The 27,748-nt window shown below is 38.7% G+C and overlaps 1 protein-coding gene across 1 annotated transcript in view; it reads left to right on the plus strand.

Moving 5' to 3' along the window:
* Nucleotides 1-27,748, plus strand: part of mdga1 (MAM domain containing glycosylphosphatidylinositol anchor 1) — a 201,989-nt gene that overhangs the window by 124,244 nt on the left and 49,997 nt on the right. The window contains exons 8-11 of the mRNA XM_084391293.1: nucleotides 1,898-2,227; nucleotides 4,329-4,625; nucleotides 12,063-12,329; nucleotides 16,443-16,588. Coding sequence (XP_084247419.1) covers nucleotides 1,898-2,227; nucleotides 4,329-4,625; nucleotides 12,063-12,329; nucleotides 16,443-16,588 — 1,040 coding nt within the window. The remainder of the gene's footprint in view (nucleotides 1-1,897; nucleotides 2,228-4,328; nucleotides 4,626-12,062; nucleotides 12,330-16,442; nucleotides 16,589-27,748) is intronic.

The raw sequence follows: 27,748 nt of genomic DNA on the forward strand, positions 1-27,748 counted from the left end.
GTGTGGCCAATTCAATTCAGATTCACACTCATGAACTGAGTGCAATTCTTCAGTTCTGAACTTTACACAACCCTGGTCTTTATTTCTGTGCTTCTGTTTGGTGGCACAGTAATGGCCTCACTTTTAACGGCTGAAATATTAGTTACATCTCAAGCTATCAGATTCAATTTAAGTTTACATATTCCTCAGACCGCTTGATTGACACGCATTTGAACGAGTTATGACTTCCCGTCTGTCTCGCGCTTAGCAGAAAAATCGCAGAGCTAGATTCCTTCATATGTATGCGTGGGAGCGCGTGTTTATGTGGCGGGAGCGTGAGTTAGCGGTTGAACTGTAATTAGCTCTCTTGGCAGTGTGTGATTGTGTTAAACTCCTCAAGCCGTGAGGGTGATTCAGGAACGGCTGCCATAACGCCTGCCGTTCATCAAGGCTCAGAGCTATTCTTAGCCTCTTTAATCATTTTTATTTACTCCAATTAATTTGAGAGGAATGGAGGTAATTAGCAGTAGAATGGTCTTATTTCGTAATGCACGGGTTGCACACTGGATCCGTCTCTGTTGACGGTAATGAGCTCGCTTTGTGTCAAACACACACGCAGGTGCCGCAGACGCGTGAGCTCAGCCAATCATCCAGGTAAGGCACCCGTCTGTTGAAATGAACATATGGCGCTGAAGTTTCTGTCTCCACCAGCAGGGCCGTTTTTCATACTGTCAGAGCATAAACACGCGGCTAAGCTGTTATAGTTATAAATTGTGCTTCAGTACTAACAAATTACAGCAGTACGACTTGGACGGGGCTTGGCTGGGTTTGTGATACTGCCTCTGAGCTCATTATTTTCATCTTTAAAAGTAGTTTATGACAGAGTCATTATTTTTATCATGCAAATTGCACTTTTTTTCCTCATGATTACATGCACTTGTGGTGAAGCAGACCTATGAGATGGTTTCGCATTAATATGATACTGGAAAGCCGATACTGGAAGGCAGGGCTGTATTAATATTCTTAAACATTGGGTCTGTTCTAAAATTAATACATTTTAAACCGCTTCGTGATTTTAACAGTAAAAGACTGTAAAAATGCTATAGTGAAAAACTGTTAATTGGTTAACAGAAATTTTCAGTACTATATACTGTGAATAACTATGATAGATCTAACCGTAAAATACCGTTACATTTACAGGTTTTGGAAGTGAAAAATAACAAGTCATTGTATAATTTACATTGAGAACCAGTAAATTGACATTCCCACAATTCCCTGCCTGACACTTTACATTTAATGTATTTTTTTTTAAATAAATACGTTTATTCATCGTTTTCTAATATACATTAGGGTTTTATGTTACGTTTAATGTTGTTAAATGAATGTTTATTGCATTTTTTAAATTTCATGTGTGTTACCATGATGATGTTTAGTGTTTGTGTGAATGACACTGTGCAGCTTCTATATGTTAGTATTAACTTTCTCAATTTGTGGAAAAGCTGCTTGTGATGAGCTTTGATTCATCGGATGACCACTGTGATTGGTGGTTGTCAGTGTATTACAATGGTACAAAACAGATATTAGTGCTTTAATAGATTGGTAAATTAGCATTATATCAGATAACTAAACATGTTTTTTTTTACCGTAAATTTAAGTTAAGTCTAAATAACCTAAAATGTTGCTACCGTATTTTTTACGATAAAAAATCATGTTTTGTCCCGTATTCTACTTTCCTAAATTGTCTTTGCTAGGTGATCATAACATTTCTGGCAACCACAGCTGCCAGTTTTTTACCGTAAATTTAACAGAATTTTTTTCAGTGTGCAGACTCCATTCAGTCTCTGTGCAGATTCATATTTCTAGGATTGGGTGCTTCTTTCACTTTGTTCACGTCATCTTTTTTCGCTCTCTCCATTAGCCATGAAGAACTTAACGTTCCAGATCACGCCGGACTCCAACAAAGACAGCGAGAGCATCCAGATGGGCCGAGACCTCAAACTTTCCTGTCACGTTGACGCCCAGCCTCAGGACAAGGTGAACTACACCTGGTACAAGAACGGAGTTCTCATCATCCCCACCGACAGTCTCATCGTGCTGCGCAGTGACCCAGACATGCCGCCTGGAACCAGCAGCCTTGAAATCGTGGACATGAAGTTCAGAGATCAGGCCACCTACAGCTGCGTGGCCAACTTCCCCGGGAGCAGCGTTCCTGAACTGCGAGTAGACGTGAACATCACGCAGAGCAGCGGTGAGAGTGATTGTAATACTAAAGACACGCAGGCTTTTACGACCTCAGAGCTTTAGGAACTCACTTGTTGTGCTCGTACTGTGAAATGGCCCTTTGATCTGGTGCCTTCTGCTTGTTGCTGATGATGTTGTTTGCTTGTTAAAAGGTGATTTTCTTTGCTTACAAACATGAAAGACCCCATGAAATGGTTTGATGAGTGTTGTTTTTCTTCCCAGTGTATTTCTATTGAAACAGCATGTCGTGACATTGCGAAAAATATATTGTAAATATAAAATGTATAAAAAGGTACTGCTTTTAGTAAATATAATGGCCATCTATCTATCTATCTATCTATCTATCTATCTATCTATCTATCTATCTATCTATCTATCTATCTATCTATCTATCTATCTATCTATCTATCTATCTATCTATCGTTCTATCGTTCTATCGTTCTATCTATCTATCTATCTATCTATCTATCTATCTATCTATCTATCTATCTATCTATCTATCTATCTATCTATCTATCTATCTATCGTTCTATCGTTCTATCGTTCGCAACTGCAAGTGTTCAAACTAAGACTTTCAAACTTTCACACATTGAGAGCTTATCTTGACAACTATTCATTTTCCAGGTGTCAGATTATTTTTAATATCTACCATTGTGAGTTATGCTGGATGCTGAGCATTATGGTCAGATAGCAAGCCTAACATGTTTTGAAAATTAAAAATAAATGTGACCTCTTTTGCCATCTTACAATATATTTAAAAAAGACTGCACAATGCTTTGTCTGCTTCCATAAAACATTACTATATTGCAGCAATTCATCTAATAATCGGTTAGTTCGCTGATAGACGATGTCTTTTATCAGGTGTGAGTGTTTACTATGTGAATATAAAATCCCTTGATATTTGTTGTTCTTATTGCTTGTTTGGTTGAAACGTTGGAATGCTTTAAAGTTTTATGGGAGCAGATAAAGCAGTGTGCTGCATGGTTTTTACATCATTTTTGTTTATCTATTTATTTTTGCCATTGATAAAGACAGAAAAAAACTGCTACAAATAGCACAAATATCTTCTCACATATACAACTTTACTATACAACACAATGTTTATTGAGTTTTTTCTCTAACCGCTATCAGAGAGGTTAAATGGGTCTGTATGCCTCATGTTGGAATGGTCATTCTGTTGAATTCTGGGAAATTCAGACGCCCTCATGCATTTGAGTCCTCTCTGATCTGCTCTCTCTCATCTCAGCAGGAAGCTGTTTTTTTTCTGAGTTCCTCTTCTTTTTTTGTTCTTGAAGTTTCGACCTTCTCTGGAGTTTCTCTGTGTTTCTGACTGCAGACCTGACATGATCAATCGCATCATCTGACACTCTCTTGATCTCTCATGTTTATGATCTTTCTCTCCTTTTGTTTGAAGTCTGTCCATCCCTGTACGATCATTATTTTGTATATTTTTTCCCTTTGTGGTTTGGTGTTGGTCCAGTAGATTTAACACAGTAGCTACCTAAAAAAAGTTTGTAATAGATTTTTTTTTATTGCATCACATTATTCGTCTCTTTCATGTGGTGTTCGTTTGGCAGCTGTTTTGGCCTGATATACAACTGTAACAATAACATAATCAATCAATCAATCAATCAATCAATCAATCAATCAATCAATCAATCAATCAATCAATCAACCAATCAATCAGTCAATCAGTTAATCAGTCAGTCTGTCAGTCAGTCCATTTGAATATAGTTTTTTTTTATGCTCTATATAGCTAGACTATAATGCCTATTTTTATATTTTATATACATATATAGATTATAAGAGTTGTCATAAAATGGAATAAATTGTTTAATTTTTATCTGCTTAATGATGGCACAAGAGGTTGCACTTTTTTTTTTTTTGGATCATCATGGGTCACTGAAGCTAAATATATATTGAAAGAAGTTACAGTTGAAAGTTTCGGTCTTTAATAAAAAAATCTGACTATCTCATAAAACTCCAAATTTCGATTTACAAAACTCCATCTATTTGGATTTTTCCCCTTTTATTTGTTGTCCATTGATTTTTCTTGTACATAACTATTATTTAATATAATAATATACCAATCTCTTCTTCTTTTCCAGTCGTTCCCCCTGTTCTGAACGTGCCAGACGGAGGGGGTGTGGTCAATGTCAGTGAGGGCGGCACTGCAGATCTTGTGTGTTTGGTCGAGGGTAAGCCCCGCCCACCCGTTCTTTGGTCTCGTGCCAACAAGGACCTGCCCATGCCATCGGGGGATTGGGTGGTGGAAACACGCGATGGACGCTTGCGCCTGACCAATGTGTCGCGGGACATGATGGGAGCGTACCGCTGCCAAACCGCACCTTACAACGGCCTAAACATCAAACGCCGACAGGGTCAGGTGCAACTCAACGTAGAGTGTAAGTCTTTCAAATTACTAATTGACTAAATTGACTAAAGAAGCTAGCTACATTGAAACTATTTTAAAGTATAGTATTCTACTCAAAAGTAGTAAAATGGGTTGAGAATAATGTCGCATGTTTATGTGGGTTGGCTTGTTGTTTTAGTCCTCCCCCTACATTGCACAGGACTAATACTATATTAAATGTTGTATAGCAGTTTTAACAGTAATCACTTAAGGGATTTAGGGTCCTATTTTAACGATCTAAGCGCACACGGCGCAAGTGCACTTAGGATGAGTCCGAATCCAGTTTTGCTAGTTTAACGATGGAAAAAATGGTCGACACACCCGGCGCATGGTTTAAAAGGGTTGTCCCTATTCTCTCCCTATTCGCTCCGCATTGCGCCGGGTGTATGATTGGGTCCTTTAAAAGTAAGTAGTGAGTAAATAGCACTTTCCATCCAATATCCTTCATTCTACTTAAAAGTTATCTGATTGCAAAAGTAAAATGGGTTGTGAACAATGTGGCCTGTTTATATGGGTTGACTTGTTGTTTTAGTGCTCCCCCTACATTGCACAGGACTTCTACTATATTAAATGTTATACAGCTGAATAGCAGTTTTAACAGTAAACGCTTAAGGGATTTATAGTTAAAGGGTTAACGCTTACAGGTTCTCCAATGTGTTCATAGGAAGTCCCTCTCTAGCCTTTCTATTAGATTACAGAAGGAAGTTATTTGGCCATTGGACACATCACATGTTATTTCTCATTTGACAGTTTGGACAAACCCCAGTGCATCAACAGCTCTCCTGTGCCTGCCTGAGAAAGGACATCTGCGGTAATGAAGTCTATCGTGAAATTGTCTCAATCGATGGCGGTGATTAGATTTGATTTGGTGCCGCACATTCTAATGTGATTTTAATCTTGATTGTAATGCGATCCACTGACTGAGGATAGATTGAGTCTCCGAACGCACAGCCGTACGAGCCGAAGTGACCCGCGTTTTCCATTAAGACCCAATGGGCCATTATCAATGATTTTGATCCTGCTATTTTTAGATGCAGCTTTTCAGGCCATCGGGAGTGTTAATGTGTTCAGAGTTTTCATAATGCATTATGAAGCCCGCGTGGAGCGCGTTTTGAAAGTGCCAGACTAAAAAGCCTTGAATTCATTAGCGCTCTTGCTGCGCAAAACCACACAAAAGACACTCAATGCGCATCAGCCCTTTTCACACGAGCCATTAGCGGAGCAAAGCACTCTGTGCTCTCATAATGGATCCTGTGTTTGTGTTGCTTCAAAATGCGACGTGATTTTAGGACGATGCTGAATTTGAGTGTGTGTCGGTCCGCTGCAGAGGAGGAGTATCTGTCCGTGAGCATCACATAATGCAAAGAGCTTTTTGGAGCTGTGGCATAGTGGCTGGGAAAACCAGTTGCTGGTTCAGGCCATGAACCATTACCATTGTCAAGTCAAGTCACCTTCATTTATATAGTGCTTTATACAATACAGATTGTTTCAAAGCAGCTTCACTGTAACAAATAAAATGTTGCTGCCTTCAATTTTTTAAGTACAATTAACTTGGATGTTGAAGTAATTTCAACTTAAATTACATTAAACTGACTTAAAAAAATGAGTTGAATCTTTGCGAGTATGACTCTCGCAGTTTGTCGGCTTGTGAATTAGCAGAACTTGCTCGCAGTCACTGCAAAACTGTTCACAAGATTTGATTGTTGAAATAAATATATTAAAAATGTGTGTCTGTGTCTGTCCGCTGACTGTGACCCGCAATCTGTGGTTCCCCTACGTGGTCATGGGAAAGTCAGTATTAACAATGACAACAATAAAACTTCAGTTGCATTCAAATGTTTCCAACAAATAAATGGATCGACTTCTTTCAGCTTGTTGAACACATATTTGTATTTGGACATTTCTAGCGTCTGAAGCAGCAGCGTGTGACACTGTTTTCATGGTAACCAGATGCATTGTGAATGAAATTCTGAAAAACTACCATATCAAATTATCGTGCAACGCAATACAATAGCTTCTCATCCCTGCAAATGATGCCAATGGAGAATGTGAATATTTAATTTTAGGGCAAAAACTAAACAAAAAGTGCAGGTACGAGTATTAATTTCAGCATCAGTAGCAGAGGGCGATCCTCTTAAGATGGAGGCGCCGGCCCAGCATGCAATGCAAAGCAGCTCTACAGAAGACAATAGTTTTGTTGTTCAGCTCAAGTCAGGTCAGTGTTGATTGAGTTTAATTCAAATTCGTCAATTATGAAACTAATTCGATTCAGCTATAAAGCAGCTCTACAGAAGATAATAATGTCATTCTTCAGCTCAATTCAGTTCAAGTTTTGTTCTCATCTGATAGTGTCAGTGGAGTCAAATTATTGCTAATTTTAATTAATATTCAGTGTCTTTTAAACCCCAAACTGAGCAAACAGTGACAAAGAACCCAAACTCCATTAGGTGACCGAAATGGAGGAAAAACCTTGATGAACGTCAAATGAACGAACATGGTGTGATTTATGAATACAGGCTGCTGCAAGTCAGATTGTAGATTGTATTGTATTGTATCAAGCACTATATTAATAAAGGTGATTTGACTGATATTATTCAAACACACGACATTGAACCCTACAAATGATTCCAGGAGATCTGAGCATGCATAATATGTGGTTTGTGAATTGTAGTGCATTGAAAAACAGTCAGAAACTGCTAGCAGATTTTGCAAATTAATTACAAAATAATTAAACCAGATTTTTTTTTTTAAATAGAAAAACGAATACAATTTTCTAGTCTACTAATCTTTGTTTTATTTACCAAAAAAAAAAAATCACTAGCTAAGTTTTCATCCAAAGTTGTGAATTTACCTTGTGCACAAAATTGGAATATTGCATAACACATTTGCAAGTAAAGCACAGTTTCCATCCCATGTATTAAAAAAGAGCATAATCATAATTTCCTGGGAAACTAGCACAAAATATGACAAAAATAATGCAATAAACACTGTCATGTTATCAGATGTGTGGTGTTTGGGAACGCAATCGTGTGAGACAGTTCTGGGAGGTAATTATACCAAACCATTTTGATGACAGACTTTCTCTCAGGCATTTCAGACCGACCAAACCAATATTTGAGATAATGTGCAATGAAATTGGTCCGCTGTTTAGTCCAGTTATCAATGTTGAGGCAAAGTCATAGCTACAGTAGTGTATAAAAGACTTTGCTAGCAAACTCATTTCGATATCTCTTTAGATTATTTTTATTGATCAGATGCTGTTTTGTTATCATATTCTGTGTAACAGGGGTTGTTTCAGTATGTCTTTTTTCCATCTGGCAGACGGCATTTAGTTAAACGAGTTTGTCTCAGGTGAGCGGAGCATGTCATTGCTTGGCCTGTGATCAATTATGATAAAGGATGACAACAGCTACGTGATTTATACTGTTATTAAACAGCGCAGTCAATGAATCTGCACAGCCAGTGCAATCAGAGACAGAGTATAAATGTTGTGCATGTGACTTAAACACAATATATACCAAACATATGTAACGCAGAGCATGCTGTGAACAAATTGAGGAGTTCTTAGGAAGGATTTATGGCCTGAGAAACCCCAGAATGCTGTGTTGCAGCTTAAATGAGTGATAGCTTCATTAAGAGCTCGTATGAATCACCCTCGCCCCCACACATCTAGTCTATCTCACATTCTCAGTCCCTTTGTTTCTATCTTCCGTCAATATCGCTGGTGTAACGGGCCCGGCTAATGTTGAGTTTGGCAGGATGGAGGCAGTTTAGGGCCCACCGCTGTGCTTCATCCCACGGCAGGTCTGATTTATGAGCCAGGTGGCTTTGCTTGTCTCTCTGGAGCTGAAGACGGGGGGATGCTGTCTAACACCCCATCCCGGAGAGACAGACAGCATCTGCCTGGAACTGAACCGCATTGAGAGGCTAGCTGGATGAATCTCATCAAAGCTGCGAGGAACAATCTCATTCTAATTGTTTTAATGAAAAAAATAATAATCATTTTACATGACATAAATTGTAAAGCATTTATACATTATGGAAGTATTTATTGCATGCATATTGATTTAGATAAAATCTGAAGTTTTTTTTTTTTTAATATGGAGTATTAATATTTGAATTTATTAAATAACTTTACGTTGAAACATTTAATTACCCCCCCCCCACACCCACACACACACACATACACAAAAAAAAAAAAAAATTTGCAAATGATTTGACTGAATAATTTTGGTCATGAAATATCAATTCAGTATCCCCGGTATACTAACTTTCAGTCGTCAATGAAAGAAAATAAACGTAGTGTTTACATGAACCGCTGTTTGCGCATATACTATTCTCCTATATCGCTTCTTTTCTTTGTTTTAAGGAGCAGACTTAGTAACATATTTACTAAACTGGACAAATTGGCATGAAAGCAGAAAACCAAAAAGCACCGATGGGAGTGGAAAGTTCTACGGGTGATAGACTGACGACGTGCAAATTAAAGAATTAATTTTCAGCCAGATCATTTCCATAATGACCAACGCTATCTACCAAGAGCAGCGCGAGTTAGGGTCTGGTTTAAGACATGCTTTTTCAGTGTCGAATAATGCCGCAAATACCTGTGAATTGACGAGCACAAACCTTAGTAAATCGCATTGCATGATTCATTTAAATTCTCTCCTCCCACAAATTTTGCGTCTGAAAGGGAAACTCTTACAAATGCATATCGTCACCTTACTAAAATAATTGCCTAAGTCATTTTTTGACAAAAAGGATTTATTTTGCATAAGTCATCTCCTCATGATGCTGGCCACCTCTGGTAAAATCGCCCACATCCTCAGTTGAACAGATCATGCAGTTCTACCCCTGTAGTGTAATGGCCCATGTCAAGAGTGTGACTTAGGCCGTTTTATTTTGCCTAAGTCAAAAGACATTGAGACAAGCTTTTCAAGATGGCAGCTGCATCAAGAAGAACAAACCTCTGAAGTTATTTTTAAGTGTTTTGTGTTTTCTGAGAAACCTGAAAAAATGACTTGGGCAATTATTTTAGGAAGGTGACGATATGCAATAAGGTCAGCCGCAAAAGTATCAGTGCTATTTTTTTTTTTTTACTGCATGTCTTTAGTAAATTCTGACAGTATTTTCTTAACACCAGTTGGTGCAAGCTCTTAGTAAATCTGGCCCTTAATATTTATCAATTTCATATCCTAGTTAGGAGACAACGACCATATGAACTGTTATATTAATTAAGCAGTAAAAACCCTTTCCCTGAGCCCAAAACAAGGCGTCTGTGGATGAGAGTCCGAAACAAAGGCCGATTCATTCCGATTGATGTGGTTACATGTGACTTTTTATCCTGACTTTGCTCCCAGTCGAATTATTAGGGTCCGTGTGAACGCAGCTACTGTTGTTGGGTGGCTGAAGCTCTTGAAGTTTTGGCTACAGACATTTGTCCGCTCACATGAGACGGATGATTATAGTTTGATTATGGGAGCTGTTGTGTTGTGAAGTAAAACGTCTGGTGTAAACTTCATTATGGATATAGATTATTATGGAATAGAGGAGAGGAAATCACCTCTTTCTGTTATGTTTAGATAAACGTTTGCCATAAACTGCTTTGAAATGCACCACTGATGATAGGCCTGTCACATCAAGAGAATTTATAATGCTATATACAGTATTATTCATGGCACCTTTTGTAATGCATTTCACAACTTCACTTTTCTTTCTGTCTTGTGTGTGTCTGTTTTACTTGCTTTCTTTCCTCACCATGTTCATGTGTTTTAAACGTAAACATCAATACATATAATCAGTAAAATGGAAATAAACTCAGACTAAATATCATATGAGCTCTTTTATTAATTTCATTATACATAATGAGTATGCATAATGTATAGGTTCATGCACTCCATGGGAATTGAACTCATGACCCTGGAGTTGCTATCGCCACTACTCTACTGTATTTTCTATTCATTTTCTATGAAGTGTGCATATTCTTAGCAAAATTTTGGACATGCCTAGAACATTTCTAAAAATGAATGTTAAGTAAACATCAAAAATGTATAAAATCAGTATTATAATAAATGCAAAATGATTTTGTGCAATATGCGGGGTGCTGCCAAATACTATGTTTTGGTTGTTGACAATGAAAATGATTTAATAATTAAAAAGTTGTTTTTTTTTACTACAAAGAATTGTGCCACTTATGGAGTGATTTGGCTAGAGTACCATTTTCTTTCCCATGCTGTTTGTTTTATTTGTCTCAAATCCAAAGCTCAAATCAGAGAACCTTGTGGGAATTTTAAATGGGTTTCATTGTGATAATTTTGGCAGTGTTGAATCAAAGTGAACACGAGTCAGAGTGAAATCAGATATGACCCTGTCTGCTTCCTTAATACACAAACCTTGTCTTACTCTGTCTATTTGTCAGGAGACAAACAATGGAAAATGTTTGTCTTTGTTTAATCTTGTTTATTATTTAATTTTTCATCACCATGTGATAACTTGCTCTGCCTCCTACACGACTTTCCTTTTTCAACTGACGTCACCTAGTCAGTTTGAGACACCGTTCACAACCCAATTCACTTCTGTAATCTGACATATTTTCCAAGTGAAACAGGAAAGATGTTTTTTATTTATTTTTTTGGTTGGATTGTGGGAAATGTGTATAATAACCGTTTTGAGAAAGGTGTATTTTTGATGTCTATTTCACAGGGCTCTCTATTGAAGATAACCTACTGTACAACCAAAGCGTTTGTAAATCAGCCTGAAGTTAATAAGGTTTTTTTAATTATTTTGTCATTGAAATCATTGAATTGAAGTTCACAGAGTTAATTACACGCTGATGCTTTGTCACAGTCTCCACACATTATTAGTTACAGTAATGCACTGTTGATGTATGCCTGAGGTGCTGTGTTGCTAATTTGCAGTCTCATCACTCCATACATGCAGAGTGTCTAACCAGATCTTGGTAGACTGTAATTAGTCACTAGCTCTGGCACACTTTATATATTGATTGCGTGCAATTAGCTGAGACAATGTGGACCCCTTCTTATTGATTCGGGTAGTAGCTTGCAATCTGTCATCTGAACGTCGTCGGCATGGGCGATGGATTCATGCGATGTGTCCTAAGTGCTTGGGTGCCGTTTATGTGGGGCTTCGTTTCCAGTAAAAATCTCGAGAGTGGTCAATTCAATGACTGTTCTTTTCCTTAAATTGATTTTCCTCTTCCAGGTGAATAAAAAAACAACACTATTTGAGAAACTTCCTCTGAATAAATAAAGAGTTTTACCAAAGTGAACATCTTTAGAATTGTAACAGAAGTCTTTTTTTCAGCACGGCAGACCAAAATAGATGCAACTGATGAGAAATGACTGCTAAACTATAATTGTGCACAAATGCAGCAAAAAATGTAGATGAATAATATTGTTTTTCTCTCCACCAGACCCTCCTGTTGTGGATCCAGTCCTGCTGGATGTCCGTTCTCAAACGTCCTCGACAGTCACTCTCCGCTGTGTGGTTCTCAAGTCCAATCCAAACCGAATAGTCAACGCTCGCTGGTACCGTAATGCGATGCCCATCCGAACCCCTCCGGTGGACCCTCAAAGTGTCCCTCAGCTCCGGTTCAAACTAGACACCTCTAATAACGGCACTTACGAGTGCAGAGTGAACAATGGAGTCGGTACCTCAACCTGCACCTTCAATGTGTCTGGTGAGTTGGAAAAAAGTTTCAGGACTGTTTACATGTGCTGTATCTTAAAGGGATAGTTCACTTTGAAATTAATTTTTGGTATGTTTTAGCTTACCTCAAGGGCATCCAAGATGTAGGTGTCTTTGTTTCCGCAGTAGTTTCAATTTTGATATTTTTAGGTCAAACCGTTCTTGTCTGTCAGTCATATAATGCAGGTCTATGGTCACTGTCTCAAAACAGCATGCACAAAGTCCAAATTAAACAATTCCCCATCGTCCAAATTAAACAATTCCCCATCGTAAGTACACATTGATGGCTTAAGACACGAAACGAGCGGTTTGTGTGAGAAAACGAACAGTATTTATATAGTTTTTGTCCTCTTGTAAACACACACACCCAAATGATCAGAGGGCGCGGGCGCTTCGATCTGCGCAAGCGCCGGAAATTATCTCTCGCGCGTGTACGTCACTCATTGTTTACACAGAACAGAGATTGTAGGTAAGACGGCTAATCGAAATGGTTCTAATTTGCGCTTATCCAGGATGTTTAAACCGACGTAAAAGAAAACAATTTCGTATGCTCGCGCGAACTCATCCGGGAGTGGTGAGTTTTCACGAATTCCCAATTTATAATCCTTCCCTCTTGAAGTTCTGGTTGATCGCTCTTCGGCTGGATATCAACATACCCATAAACGTACTAAAGTTGAGGAGGGTCTGCAGCGATCATTTTCCCCTGATGATTTTATAAACCAAGGAGAGGATCGCATAGTACTGACATCATCAGCTGTGCCTATGGTGTTTTCTCATCCAACGGAGGTATGTGAACAACGTCTTTGTATTTGTAAAGCTGGCATTACATGAAATGAGCAATACAATGTATTTCTGCACCATATATTTGGTAAGAATGGTTTTACATGAGAGAGTTATAAGATACAGTATGTTATAAGAAGAGAAGATATGTGTAGCCTATACTAAGCAGCTGCTAGTCAAACCAATGTGAAACTATGTGTACTACTCATAAGGGTGCAGTCAATGATACTACTACTAGCCTAATAATAATAATAATAGTAATAGACAGTGTGGATTCATGTTCGTGTAGCTCTAATTAGTGTTGACTTTGTAATGACAAGCAATATTTTTTTAGGAAAGCGTACAGGAACCATACCAGCCAACAGAACATGAGTCAGATGAAGAGCAAACAACAGAGTGCCTTGGTGCATACATCGGACTAAAAGATGTTTAAATCTCTGTGTAAACAATGAGTGACGTACACGCGCGAGAGATAATTTCCGGCGCTTGCGCAGATCGAAGCGCCCGCGCCCTCTGACCTTTTCCGTCGCTTTCCGGCGCTTGCGCAGACCGAAGCACCCGCGTCCTCTGATCATTTGGGTGTGTGTGTTTACAAGAGGACAAAAACTATATAAATACTGTTCGTTTTCTCACACAAACCGCTCGTTTCGTGTCTTAAGCCATCAATGTGTACTTACGATGGGGAATTGTTTAATTTGGACGATGGGGAATTGTTTAATTTGGACTTTGTGCATGCTGTTTTGAGACAGTGACCATAGACCTGCATTATATGACTGACAGACAAGAACGGTTTGACCTAAAAATATCAAAATTGAAACTACTCCGGAAAAAAAGACACCTACATCTTGGATGCCTTTGAGGTAAGCTAAAACATACCAAAAATTAATTTCAAAGTGAACTATCCCTTTAAGGGAAAAAACATTAAATTCAAATATAGATGAGCATTATTTGGGATAATTGATCATCAATTTTTCCTTTTAGCCTTGGGTCTAATAGTCTTGAAATGCTTTGACTAGTCTTACAAGTTAGTCATCTAATCTAATTTAAGTAAGTGACATAAAAAGGTAGATTGATCTAATTTGAATCTGAAAAGTAAGACTGATTACCCCTTGGTTAACTGCTAGTTGGTCAGACTAGGTCTTAAGACACCTCACTAGTTTGGCCAAGTTGGTCTACTAACCCTATCCTGGTTAACTATGATGGTTCACTAGGTCAGCTGCTAGCCGAGATGATCAACTACTTAGAAATGTGGAGTTTGATTCATGTCAGTGAATCAGATCTTTTGAATACTTTCAGAGAACCGATTCAAAAAACCTATTCAGTGCTCACTTGAAATCATCATGTAGTCTGTTAAAGTCCCCTTGTAGTCAATAATTCATCCCTTAAAACTCATCTTTGATCACCAAAATGACATATTTAAACGTTTTTTCCTTGACAAAAAAAAATAAAAATCTTTATGCCTTAAAATAGCTTGAATGAAACTCTACACCCTTGCCTCATTATACCTGGTTCTATGAATATGCAAATTATCCCCGCCTCCACTCATTCGCGCCAGCTCAGAGATCCACTCATTGACGATCACACGTTGACCTGATTGGTTACAAGGTAGTTTGTGACGTCAGAAACACCAGCGATTTCAAACTGCGTTTTTGAGTCTGTCTGTAGTTCACTGCAGTTTTAAGGAGAAAATACTCAGCAATGGTGTCGACTTATGAATTTGCACATGGTTTGTCTTAAAGCATATTAAAAACACCACATAGACATATAAACAACATTAAAAGCTTGATTTTCACCACAGGGGGACTTTAAGTTTTTATTAATAAGGGTGTTCGTTGTAATTTTGTGCATCTCAATTCAGTTCAGTTTAGTTGTTGACTCATTTCTAGCTAATTGACTCAACTGCTCGGATTGATTCTGTCTGATTCATGAAAGAATCATTCAGACAGGTTTTGGCACTAGCAATGCCAAAATCCCAGGGAAAGGGAGAACCTTGCTTTGGATGAATCTGTCTGCCAAATGCATAAGTGGAAATGTAAACGATCCACTTATCTGACTCAGAAGAACGATTTGTTGATGAATCACCCATCACTACAGCTGCCTAAAACATCCTGGACAAACTAAAGACCATAAATGACCAGCTTTGACCAAGTAAACCATATGAAATGGTTATCATCAAGCTGGTTTAAACTAGATCTTTCATCTGGGATTACATTATTGGCTCCGCTTGCTTTCCTGGGAAATGAGTTGCATTAAAATAAAAATTAGCATATTTTATGTAAAAACAAAACAAAAAAACATCCGTCACTCACTCCTTACAGTTGAGTTGCCAGCTATGCCAGATAATATGCTGATGATGTAGAAATCAGCCAAGAAAGGCCAGACGGTGATGTGGCACCATTCAGTACACTTCCAAAAGGCCCAGGTGTTTCTGTTCTCTCTGTGGGGGAAAGAAAATTGGCTGCTGTCTTGCAGACTCCAAAGGTTTTTCCTGCTCAGTAGGGCCTTATCTTTAGCCTTGCCAACACATCATGACAGCTGAGCAGTGCTAATGCTATCAGCTTGTTCTATCTTCACACTCTAATATGACTGCTCTTATAAGCCTAGCTTCTATGCAACATGCAGACTTGGTAATATTGTAGATGGAATTGTGTTGCAACATTTAGCATGCAATTGTTCTTATTCTGATTATTCTGAAAGAAATGTCAATTGAAGCTTGTTTCCGTCACTTAATAAAAAATAAAAAGGTAATTGCGACTTTTTATCACACAATTCGAACTTTTTTTTTCTTCACAATTCCAAGTTAGCATCTCTTATTTCGGACTTTTTTCTTACAATTGCAAGTTTTGTAAAATCTTTTTTTTAAATCACAATTGCAAGTTTATAACTCGCAATTCAGAGAATAAAAATCAGAATTATGAGATTAATCTCGCAATTGTGAGAAAAAAGTCAGAATTACGAGATGTAAACTTGGAATTATGAGAAAAAAAAGTCCGAGTTACGAGATGTAAACTCGCAATTGTGAGAAAAAAAGTCAGAGTTACGAGATGTAAACTTGGAATTATGAGAAAAAAAAGTCAGAGTTACGAGATGTAAACTCGTAATTGTGAGAAAAAAAGTCAGAGTTGTGAGATAAAGAGTTGCAATTATCTTATACATTTTGTTCCGTGGCAGAAACAAGTTTTCATACATTTCTGCAAAAAAAAAAAAAAAAATTACCATGGTTAAACCACTGATATTTCAATTGACAGTAAGATGGTAGTTTATTATCCTTTTAAAGTATTTGACTAATTGGTCATGCTCTGTTTTGGTTTGATTGTTCTTTTAGCTCAGCCGTATAATGCAGAATTTTACTACGACACTCCAAACCCCATTCGCACCTTGAAGAACAACTATTCCTACATCTTACAGTGGACACAGAGAGAGCCCGGCGCTGTGGACAAAATCATCGGCTACTGGATCAGTCTCCGACAGGTAAACCAAGCACAAACACTGGAAGCTTAATATTTACTGCTTCTTTCTTTCCTTCTTTCCTTCTTTCTCTGTGTTGACTCGGTGGGAGGTGGATGAGTAGAATAAGTGTGTTTGTAATAGGAGTCAGGGGAATAGTGTGCTCTATGTAGGGAGCAGACAGCGGATCGATCACTGCTTGTACTGCATTAAAGAGACTCTCAGAACCCCACCGGCCCAACATAAGAACACACAAACTGCCTGATTGGGTCTGTATTTCATCCCTGCTGGAAAAAAAACAAAACAGGTCACACACCCTATTGTGGTCAAGCAGGTCCGCACAAGCTTGTAGTCTATCAAATAAACACCAAGCTCGGATTAAAATACAGTGTTGTTAGAGGCCACCCTGAGGTTACGTTTCTACTCTAACAGTGTCATTGATGTAGTAAATTGGCCTTTAGGGTTGACCTTGCAGGCAAACATATTGGTGTTAGCACAAAATATGAAGTCGCATATTTATAGCATGCGTGAACCTATTGTGTTTAGAAGCTTGAGTTCTCCTCAACAGAGCTGAATCTGTCCTCATTGTGTCCATCGGACTCGACTTTGCCAGATGGGATTGGATGCTCATGTATAGCTAATTTTATTTCACACCCATACAGCAATAATTCACATGGTTCTTGCCTTTTGACCCTCATCCCTGAGTCAGCAGTGTGAGGCCGCATGAATATCTGCTTTGTATGTACATCGTACATGAGTCTGGAGAGTTTGCTAAAAAATGAAAATATGTCCCAGTTTCCAATGTTAGGCTCACTGACTGGAAAGATAGCATACTTTTGGCTGCAGAAGGAAAGCTGTTTTGTGTGTTTTCTTGCTCATTTACAGATACTTTTTATTCGAGATTTTGTTTCAGAAAATCAGCTTGGGGCGTCATTCTCAAAAATGCGTTTTCAACTATCATATTTTTGCATATGACACATACAAGTGCTGTCATCTTAAATGTTTTTGTCATCCACAGCACTGTAGAATGCGCCAAGCCAAGCTTATACAGATACGACACAAACTTATTTAGCTCTGTGTGCATCTCACAACAGTTCCTATATGAGCGATTTATAGATTTATCATGACAGAATATCTTAATTGAAGATAGTTAACTCCACATCAGCAACATAAATTCATCAACTAACCATTCAGAGACGTCCTGTTGCATTCTACATGTTGTCACTTCTTCTTGAGTCTCTCCATCTTTGTCTGACTCCGTTTTAACATTAAAGGCAGAACAGTTTCTGTAATTTTAGTGTGTCTGCATGAGGTAATAGCAGCTGCTAACACACAGGAGCTCTTGAAACCCCGCCCTCTGCAGCAGCTCATTTGCATTTAAAGGGCCAGGCACAAAACGGTGCGTTTTTGCAAACAACTTTAACTTGCTATATAAAAATATCTGTGGGGTATTTTGCGCTAAAACTTCACACACACACTCTGGGGACATCATAGATATATTTTACATCTTGTGAAAAGGGCATTTTACCACCCCTTTAATTTGAGAAGCATAACTTGAGAAGCTATTAAAACCTGTTTTCATATAGACTGTATCTTGAATATAAGGGTATTTTTTTTACTTCACTGGCAGATTTTTTGACTTGTTTTTTTTATTCTTAACACAAGAGAAAACATCTGAGAGTGCAGTAAAACACAACACACCCGTGTTAAAGATGCATTGTCTGAAAACAAGCCATAATATCGTATGCAGTGTTACTTCTCAAGTAAACTGATCTTGTTTTAAGCATTTTTAGATATTTTAACTAGAAAACAAGACAAAGCAGTTATGCTGCCTTTAAGATACAGTACTTCCTTTTGGCCAAAGGTCACACTTTGAATTCGGTTCTAAAAATGATACATTTAGTCTTGGTTCACTTAAAGTTAACAGTGTCATTTTTAACACTGAACCTAAAGATACAAAAAAGGAAAAGGAAAAAGAAAAAAGGCTTTTATGACGTATATTACCGAACATCCAAAACAATGCGCTTGTTGTATGAGTGTAACCTACACACAATGGTATTTTCTAGGGCTGTGAAACGATTAATCACATCCATAATAAAAGTTTGTGTTGTATCCTGCTGGAAAATGAAGGAAGCATGAAGTGCTTTGAAAATGTCCTGGTAGACGGCTGCGTTGACTCTGGATTTAATAAAGCACAGTGGAGCCAAAGTCCTCTTTTCTGATGAGAGCAAATTTTGCATCTCATTTGGAAACCAAGGTCCCAGAGTCTGGAGGAAGAATGGAGAGGCACACAATCCAAGATGCTTGAAGTCCAGTGTGAAGTTTCCACAGTCTATGTTGGTCATCGGCTGGTGTTGGTCCACTGTGCTGTCCACTCAACGCAGCCGTCTACCAGGACATGTTCAGAGCACTTAATGCTTCCTTCAGCAGACAAGCTTTATGGAGATGCTGACTTCATTTTCCAGCAGGATTTGCACCTGCCCACACTGCCAAAATAACCAAAACCTGGTTCAATGACCATGGTATCACTGTGTAATTACTGTGTGATTTCATGTAATATTCTAATTTTTTTAAATCCTGTTTTCGTGGGTTTTATGAGCTGGAAGCCCAAATTATGTACAAATAAACAACTAAATACTTGAAATCGTTTAAGTGGTGGGCCCTGAATCTATAATCTATGGAAGTTTAACGTTTGGAATGGAATTATGGAAATAAATAAACTTTTCCATGATATTCAAATTTTTTGGAAAGGGTCTGTACATGCATGTGTGTGTATTTATATATACATACTAATTTTACACAGTACACACATATTATGTAAAAACAAACTTTTATTTTGGATATTTTCCAAACCATCTGAAACCTCCAAAGAGCTTATAAAATATGTAAAGAGAGTCAAAACTGCTCCAAGAATTCCTCTGTTGCACACAGACATCTGTTCTGAACTGTGATGGGCAACGTGACTCCTATGATGAGAAGTGATTGAGCATTCTGTCTTATTCAGGGTTGCATCTTGTGACATCACGTCCTGTTTATGGTTCATTCAGATGTCTTAGATCCGCGTTGCGTTCGTATTTCAATCAAACCTCACCAAAATTAGTTTGGAAGGGAAAGGGTGGGTCTTGGTCCGCCTGTTTGTGTGCGCACCAGCGTTTGGATGGCATAATCTCTCGTTTCGATTAAATAAACGACATCTTTGAAGCATTCGCAGGGATTCCCTCCACCCTCCGTGTCTCGGTTGAAATCTGGTCACTCGGTTCAACAAACAAACACCCACTAACATCTTGGGACGACCCCCCCGGCAGCGGCGCGAGCGCATAGACGCTCCCTCGCCATGGAAACCGCTTCATCAGATTTTTTGATTCCGACGTCCTAATCATCTATTCATAGAAACCTAGCCCAGAGGGGGGCGGCAGGAACGGAAGAGCGTGGATGAATTATGGAAGGAGGCAGGAATCAAAGCGAACGGGGAGGGGGAGATTAGCCACTTGTCTTTGTGTGCATGAATAGCTAATCTTCCCCTGTTTAAAACCTTACCTTAAGTAAGAGTCTACAGGGACCAGTGAATTAACATCCTGACTGCAGCAAGCGTGCATTAACTTTTATGAGTGTGTGTGTGTGTGTGTGTGGTGGAGAGGGAGACAGATTATAGATGAGTTTCTCAGTAGACTCAGTTGAGTATATGTGCATATTTGATCATAGTAGAATAACAAAGAATGTCTGTGTGAATAGTGAAAAATAGTTCACTCTGTGTGTGTGTGTGTGTGTGTGTGTATCTATACGGTCAAGACTGTGCGTTTGTGTGTTTGTCTGTGTATGAATTTGTCCAAGGTGTGAATGCGCTGCGCTGCTTTGCAGTGGTAATGTTGATTAATGTTTTATAGATGTTGCTCTGAGAAATGTAGACAAGAAATGGTAGAGAGAGAGGTTAATGAGCTGAAGAAAGCAGTGCTATTGTTTCTCACAGAGAACGAGAGCATTCGATACAGAGGGTTTTAGGCTACGTTCACAGTCACACTGCGAGCCTTATTAGTGCTCAATTCTGATTTACTGCTCAGATCAGATTTTTTTGTATAGCTGTTCACATTGTTGCTTTAAATGTGGCCAATATCAGATTCCAGTGTGAACAGATCGTGGTCCTGAACTGACCCGCATGCGCAAAAGAATGATACACAGATGACACAAAGCAAGCTGTGATATGGAAGAAAACTGCTGTGACAGTAAAGTAAGCGAATACGCATTTATTTATTGTGTGATCTGCCATGGAAGCCAGCGAATTTATGTTCAGGCAATATAATAAATAAAGACGAGGATGCGAAATAAGAGAGTTTTTAAACATTTATGAAACGAGCCCTCACGTTTTGCTTGTATATAGAGCTGTCACTGTTATACTTATGAGTTCTGAGACTGTCCTTCACTGACTACCTTTCGCGATAGTCTTGATAACTTCAGGTGTGTTAAATCTCTGAAGTGACTCCCATGAGCGCAGAATTGTGACGAATGTTGCTCTAGAGAGACGTAAAAGTCGCATGAATTCCGATTTGACTGTTCAGATCGAGGTCGCGTTGCAAAACATCTGACCTGTATCAGATTTAGGACCACTTATGGAAGTGGCCCATATCGGAATTGAAAAGATCAGATACCATGTGGTTTGTGTTGTTCACACTGTCATGAGAAAAACAGATCTAAGTCACATGTACTGTAAATTAACTCAAACATATGAATAACTTTCTGTGTGTAAAGATCTGTGATCTTTTAGCCTTATTTCCATTTTGAAATTAATTATGGATTGTCAGAATGTAAATAAACAATTCATTTTTTATACATAGAAATATCATATTTTTCTATTATTTATAAAAAAGATTTTTCTTTTTTTGCCTCTCTTGCCTCCTTTGAGAAAACGCCCCTGCTAAAATGTACTTTTGTACTCTCTCTCTCTTTCTTTACTTAAACACTTTTTCTTCAGCACTTGTGACTTTCATAATAACAGGTGCACAGAGCGCTTTCATTTCAAGAATGCAAGAATGTTCAGTCGTCTCTGAAATGAGTGCCGTGTTTTTCAGAGAGCGCAGCAAACACCAAGCCTCATTTCTAAAAGCCGCGCCGCTTGTTTACCGGTGTGGAAAACTACAGTCCCTCTAGAATAAACTTGCGCTGACAGAGTAAGATGAGGAACGTTCATTACAGATTATTATTTTGAGCTCATTTTTCGCAGTTCTTTTTTTCACCGTTCAGATGTTAAAAAGCTAAACTCCGTATTCAGACATTGTTCTAAATTTGCTGACAAACAACAAACCCAGTTTCATCTTTCAGACACACTATGTGCCATATGTTACACAGCCACGGGAGACTCAAACAGCTGTCGGCATCTGAACCCGTGCACCAGTGACAGACCTCAGATCAGTGTGGTGAACCACCAGAGAGAGAGAGAGAGAGAGAGAGAGAGAGAGAGATTGAATGCATTTACACATCTTTATTGAGTCGTACCTGCAGGGGGAATCCTGCAGCCAGAGAAGTGTGTTTCACAGGCCTCTGCTCACACCTCACACACCTGTGATATTACGAGAGGGTGAGATCTTACAGCTGTGTGTGTGTGAGTGTTTCGTACATAAAGCCCTATGCGATGTGGTGTAACCCTTAAAGCCGCTCGATTCTGCAAGTTCTTCATCCGTTAATGATTCAGTATATACCATATTCCCGAAGACAAGCGATCAAGACCCAGACCTAGAACCGTTAAAGCCCACTAGACCGAGACCTGTTGCTCTAACAACCATTTTAATGAACTGAAAACTGATTTTTTGCAACATTTCAGGCTAAGGCTGTTCAGAGTTATGGATTTATTGTGAATTCTCTGTAATGGTGAACATACTGTGCAGACTTATTGAGGAGCTCTTACAATTATAGTGTTCTGACACTGACATGGACACAAATTTGTCATATTTTCACATGCAAACAAGCTTTGTGACGAAAATGAGCAAATTGGTAGCAAGCAAGTGCACAGTGCATTGTAATACTAATATTTAATTGTGTTATTGCAGTTTTTGTTCCATGTTAAGAATTGATTGTACAGTATTCACCTTATTTTCGAACGCGGAAGTAAATATGGGTCCAGTATCCGGTTTTTGTGCGGCACTTCCGTTTCCTCGCTTCTCTGGGCTAACTAACGATATCGATTGCGAAGGATTATGCAGAGTTGACAGAAAAATGTTACACATGCCTTAGCAGATGAATACAACAAAGAACTAAAGCCCCGCCTCACCCAGGTCGGGTACTGGACCTGGTTGAAAACACTCATGCATCTAGCTGGCAGATTGCCAAAACTTCGCCGGCGCCTTCAGCACCGCCCTAAACACGGTCGAGCCAACGCTGGACTAAGTTAATATATCTATGGAGGTAGGCTATTTTGTCATGTCAAATGTATTAATAATGTCATCAGAATGCAACCAAAGCACATGATAGCAATAAGTAGATGGCTATAAATAATTATAAATCATACAAAATAAATGCCATGATGATCATGCCATGATGACTAGATTTTATACAGGGGTTACTATAATGATTTTGTTTCTCCTTGGAGTTTTTATTCAGACTTCGTAGCCCAGCCACTTTTATCGGGTGGTCTTCTGTAGGTCTTGTGTTCACGAAATGAAAAGAACAAACATACGGTCGTTTCTTCAAATGGGCTGCGTGGCGTGTCCGTTATTTCGGCTCCCATGTTAACCGGTTATTTAGAGCTTGCACACTGCCTGCGTGACACGCGCGTCTCAGGGAAAATGCGTGCATGCTAGAAATAGAATCGATGCCTATTTTTCACGCGACACGCAAGCGTTTTGGAAGCGTTTCCAGGCAAAATAGAATAGGAAAATATGTTTGTATGTCATTTTGATATGAATACATATTAATAAATGACATTTTTGATGTTTGAATTTAGGTTTTGACATAAATGCAGATATAGCCTAAATGTAAAAAATATATATATATTATCGATTTTCAAATATTGCACCTGTCAATACAGAACGAAATATTCTGTAGCCTATTTTGCCGTCAATACTGCCGACGTTGTCTTTGCTGCTATATATTTATGTTTAACATTAAGTGCCTTCCACAACTCTCTCCCCATATGTCAAATATATCACCAATGAGGCTTATCATGTTACCTAGCAGCAGCAACGCCTCGTCAGAGACGTTTCTGGTGTGCAAAGACAGAAAACACCACGCAACAGAAACGCCACGCAGCCAGTGTGTCGCCGGTCGTATAGGGCGCCTGATTATTAAAATGTCAATAATTCGATGATTAAAACACTCCTGCTCCAAGTAAATCTTTCTTTTGTGCCAGTTATTATGACAACCTCTAACTGCACAACGATGAGTTTGTTGTTATGAACAACGCTCGCCAGTGACCGGAAGTGCCTAACCGGAAGTCTCGCACAAAATACCGTCAACTGGCTGCGTCCGTATTTCCGTTAAAAATAAGGTGGATAAGATTTTAACTGTGTGAACTAATTAATTTGTAATATTTCTTTAATGGCCACACAGTAAATTTTTTTTTTTTAAGACATTTTTTGCACAACAGTTCCTATACGAGCGATTTATAGATTATCATGATAGAATATGCTAATTGAAGATAGTTAACTCCACATCAGCAACATAAATTCATCAACTAACCATTCAGAGACATCCTGTTGAATTCTACGTGTTGTCCCTTCTTCTTGAGTCTCTCCATCTTTGTCTGACTTCGGTTTAAGCATAAAAGGCAGAACAGTTTCTGACATTATAGTGTGTGTCTGCGTGAGGTAATCGGAGCTGCTAACACACAGGAGCTCTTGAAACTCCGCCCCCCTGTGCCGGGAGCAGCAGCTCATTTGCATTTAAAGGGCCAGACACAAAACGGTGCGTTTTTGCTCACCCTCAAAAAGTGACAACTTTAACATGCTATATCAAAATATCTGTGGGGTGTTTTTAGCTAAAACTTCACATACACACTCTGGGGACATCAGAGACTTATTTTACATCTTGTGAAAAGGGCATTTTACCACCCCTTTAAACACACAGGGACGTGCAGCATCACACAAACATGGCAAATATTTAAAATAAAAGGATTACAATGTAAAAGATTATTATTGTGTACATAAAGATATGGTGGAATCTGGCTTGTCCCGTAGATGGTCTACTTGCACGCTTTAACCTCGCGCACGAGCAGATCCGTTTGCGCTCTGGAGACGGCTTCGGTCTTTCCACTATCAGATTCCGTCATGTAAATAGCAAATCTGCCATGGCGCGAGCGCAACTGGCATTTAAAGGGAATGGAAGATGAGACTCTGATTGGTTTAACACACGTAAATCCCAAAACACACCCATTACTCATTAAGAGAATAGCGCTTTAGACCATGCGCTTAGATGGTTAAAATAGGGCCTATAGCTCATTATGATCAGGTCTTTCTCAACGTAATGATACTGTTATTGTTGGCACATACAGCATATGGGTTTTTATTTTTAGTAGTCTGTAAGTTCTAAAAAAAAAAAAAAAAAAAAAAAGTTGCAGTAGCCCCTGGTCTCTTGTAATGGATGTGTGACTGATATCGATGACAGAAAGTACACACACAGAAGGCTGATACATTACCTAGCGTATGGGAACAAACAGAGAACAACAAATAACTGAATGAAAAAAGACATTCGGAGGTAAAGGACTGTGGGAGGTATAACACACAGGTGTGTGTAGGTTTAGCTATACATGTGAGGGCTAAATGTTCTCATTATTTTGAAATATAACCAACTTATGAACATCACAAATTTTTTTTTAAATAATATATAGTAACATGGATATTTTCTCCATTTTTTATTTGTTATTAGCTGTCGTTCAGCTCTTATTTTTAATTTTGTTGTTGTTTTATCTATTTAATTGATGATCCGGTGAATACGTTTTATCAAGTTGTCTTGGTCATTGATATCATTCTGTAGGTATTTGAAACTCGTGTTAGTATCGTTCAAGGATAAGTATTGTTCCCACGGCTTACTAATACATCAGCACATTTTACTAATTCGTTCCATCGTTTTAGATAAATCGTTCGCACTATATAATAATTAGTTCCCTCGTTTTAATAAATCGTGTCTACATTATATAATAATTGTTCCCTTGTTTTAGTTAAAACAAAACAAGGAATGTATTTAGTACAGTGTGGCCATGATTTACATTATTATTATTCATTAGGCACTGCCACCCTTCCCTGGTGTGTGTGTGTGTGTGTGTGTGTGTGTGTGGTAATTTAGATGAAGAGAGATACACAGAAAATCCCTGTTAACTGAGAGGAGCAGCCAAGCAGAGACAATTTATCTGTGACTTTTACAAGGCGCACGTGTGTGCGTGTGTGTGTTAGATACGGCTGTTAAGTCTTGGCATGCATTGTGTAGGCTCAAGTGGGTTTAGTGTTGGACGTGGCAGCACACCACTCCATGTTGCCTTGGTGAACGGCCCAGTTACAGGGGTTTACGGTGGCACTTAATTAGACAGATAACAAATGTGTTTGACCTCACTAGCCAGGTTAACATCACAGCTATGCTTCTACTTCCTATCTGGAAAAAGGGGAACAAAGGATGAAAAAAAGCTTCACACACACACACACTTATTCATGTGTGTCGTGTTTAGAGGGAATGCCGGCGGGTTTACCTGCTGCCTGGGTCTCCATGCGGAGCTGAAGATAATTTCTCATTCCTTTGTGCACTGTTTCCATGGGGCTGCTGCCACGTTTCTCATAATTCCACATGGAAAAAGCCTGGACTGGCGCGGTGCCGTCGGCCCTGTGATTACCACACATCCTCTGGGAGTGAGAGCTGACCTGGAACAGCTCACTGCACATTCATTTCCTCTAATAAGACACAGCTAATTGTTTTTGCGCCACCAAACGGAGCTGCAAACTGTTTGTATGAATTGGAGAAATCATAACACAATATGCCAACTTTACTCCTGCCTTACAGTCAATGGTCCATTCTGTCACGACTAGACAGATGAAGCAGACAGACGAACGTTGATTTGAATGGTAAACAAGATTTAAAGGGATACTCCACTTTTTTCGGAAATAAGCTCATTTTACATCTCCCCCAGAGTTAAACAGTTGAGTTTTACCGTTTTAGAATCCATTCAGCCGAACTCCGGGTCTGACGGTACCACTTTTAGCATAGCTTAGCACAGATCATTGATTCTGATGAGTCCAGTAGCATTTCTTTCAAAATGACCAAAGAGTTTCAATATTTTTCCTATTTAAAACTTGACTCTTCTGTAGTTAAACCGTGTACTAAGATCGACGGAAAATGAAAAGTTGCGATTTTCTAAGCCTATATGGCTAGGAACTACTCTCATTCCAGTGTAATAATCAAGGAACTGTGCGGCTGTACCATGAGTCCAGCAGGCGTAATGATATGACGCAGCGCCTGAAAATAGTCCCCAGCTCGGTAACTTCTTCCAACGTGACCGGGACTAAGTTTGTCTAACCTATTAGACCTATTTTCAGGCGCTGCGTCATATCATTACGCCTGCTGCACTCATGGTACAGCCGCACAGTTCCTTGATTATTACGCTGGAATGAGAGTAGTTCCTAGTCATATAGGCTTAGAAAATCGCAACTTTTCATTTTCCGTCGATCTTAGTACACGGTTTAACTACAGAAGAGTCAAGTTTTAAATAGGAAAAATATTGAAACTCTTTGGTCATTTTGAAAGAAATGCTACTGGACTCATCAGAATCAATGATCTGTGCTAAGCTATGCTAAAAGTGGTACCGTCAGACCCGGAGTTCGGCTGAATGGATTCTAAAACGGTAAAACTCAACTATTTAACTCTGGGGGAGATGTAAAATGAGCTTATTTCCGAAAAAAGTGGAGTATCCCTTTAATCCAATAGCAGGTGAACAGAACGTAACAGCATTTTAGCATTCACACGAACAATAACCAACAAGGGACTAAACTGAACGGGAGAATATATACACAGAGTAAACAAGGGCACATACGGCCAAAATGACATTTTCAGATATCTATTTTAAGTCTTATTTTATAATATACAAAAATTACCAAAATATATTGCTGATTTAGATTTTGAAATAGATTCAACTATATTTTATGTACTATTTTCCTTATGTTCTCATATATTTGTTGGCCATACAGAGAGTAATGGTCAAAGGTTTGGAAACATTAA

The sequence above is a fragment of the Rutilus rutilus genome (genome assembly GCF_951802725.1).
Source record: "Rutilus rutilus genome assembly, chromosome: 20".
NCBI classification, from domain to species: domain Eukaryota; kingdom Metazoa; phylum Chordata; class Actinopteri; order Cypriniformes; family Leuciscidae; genus Rutilus; species Rutilus rutilus.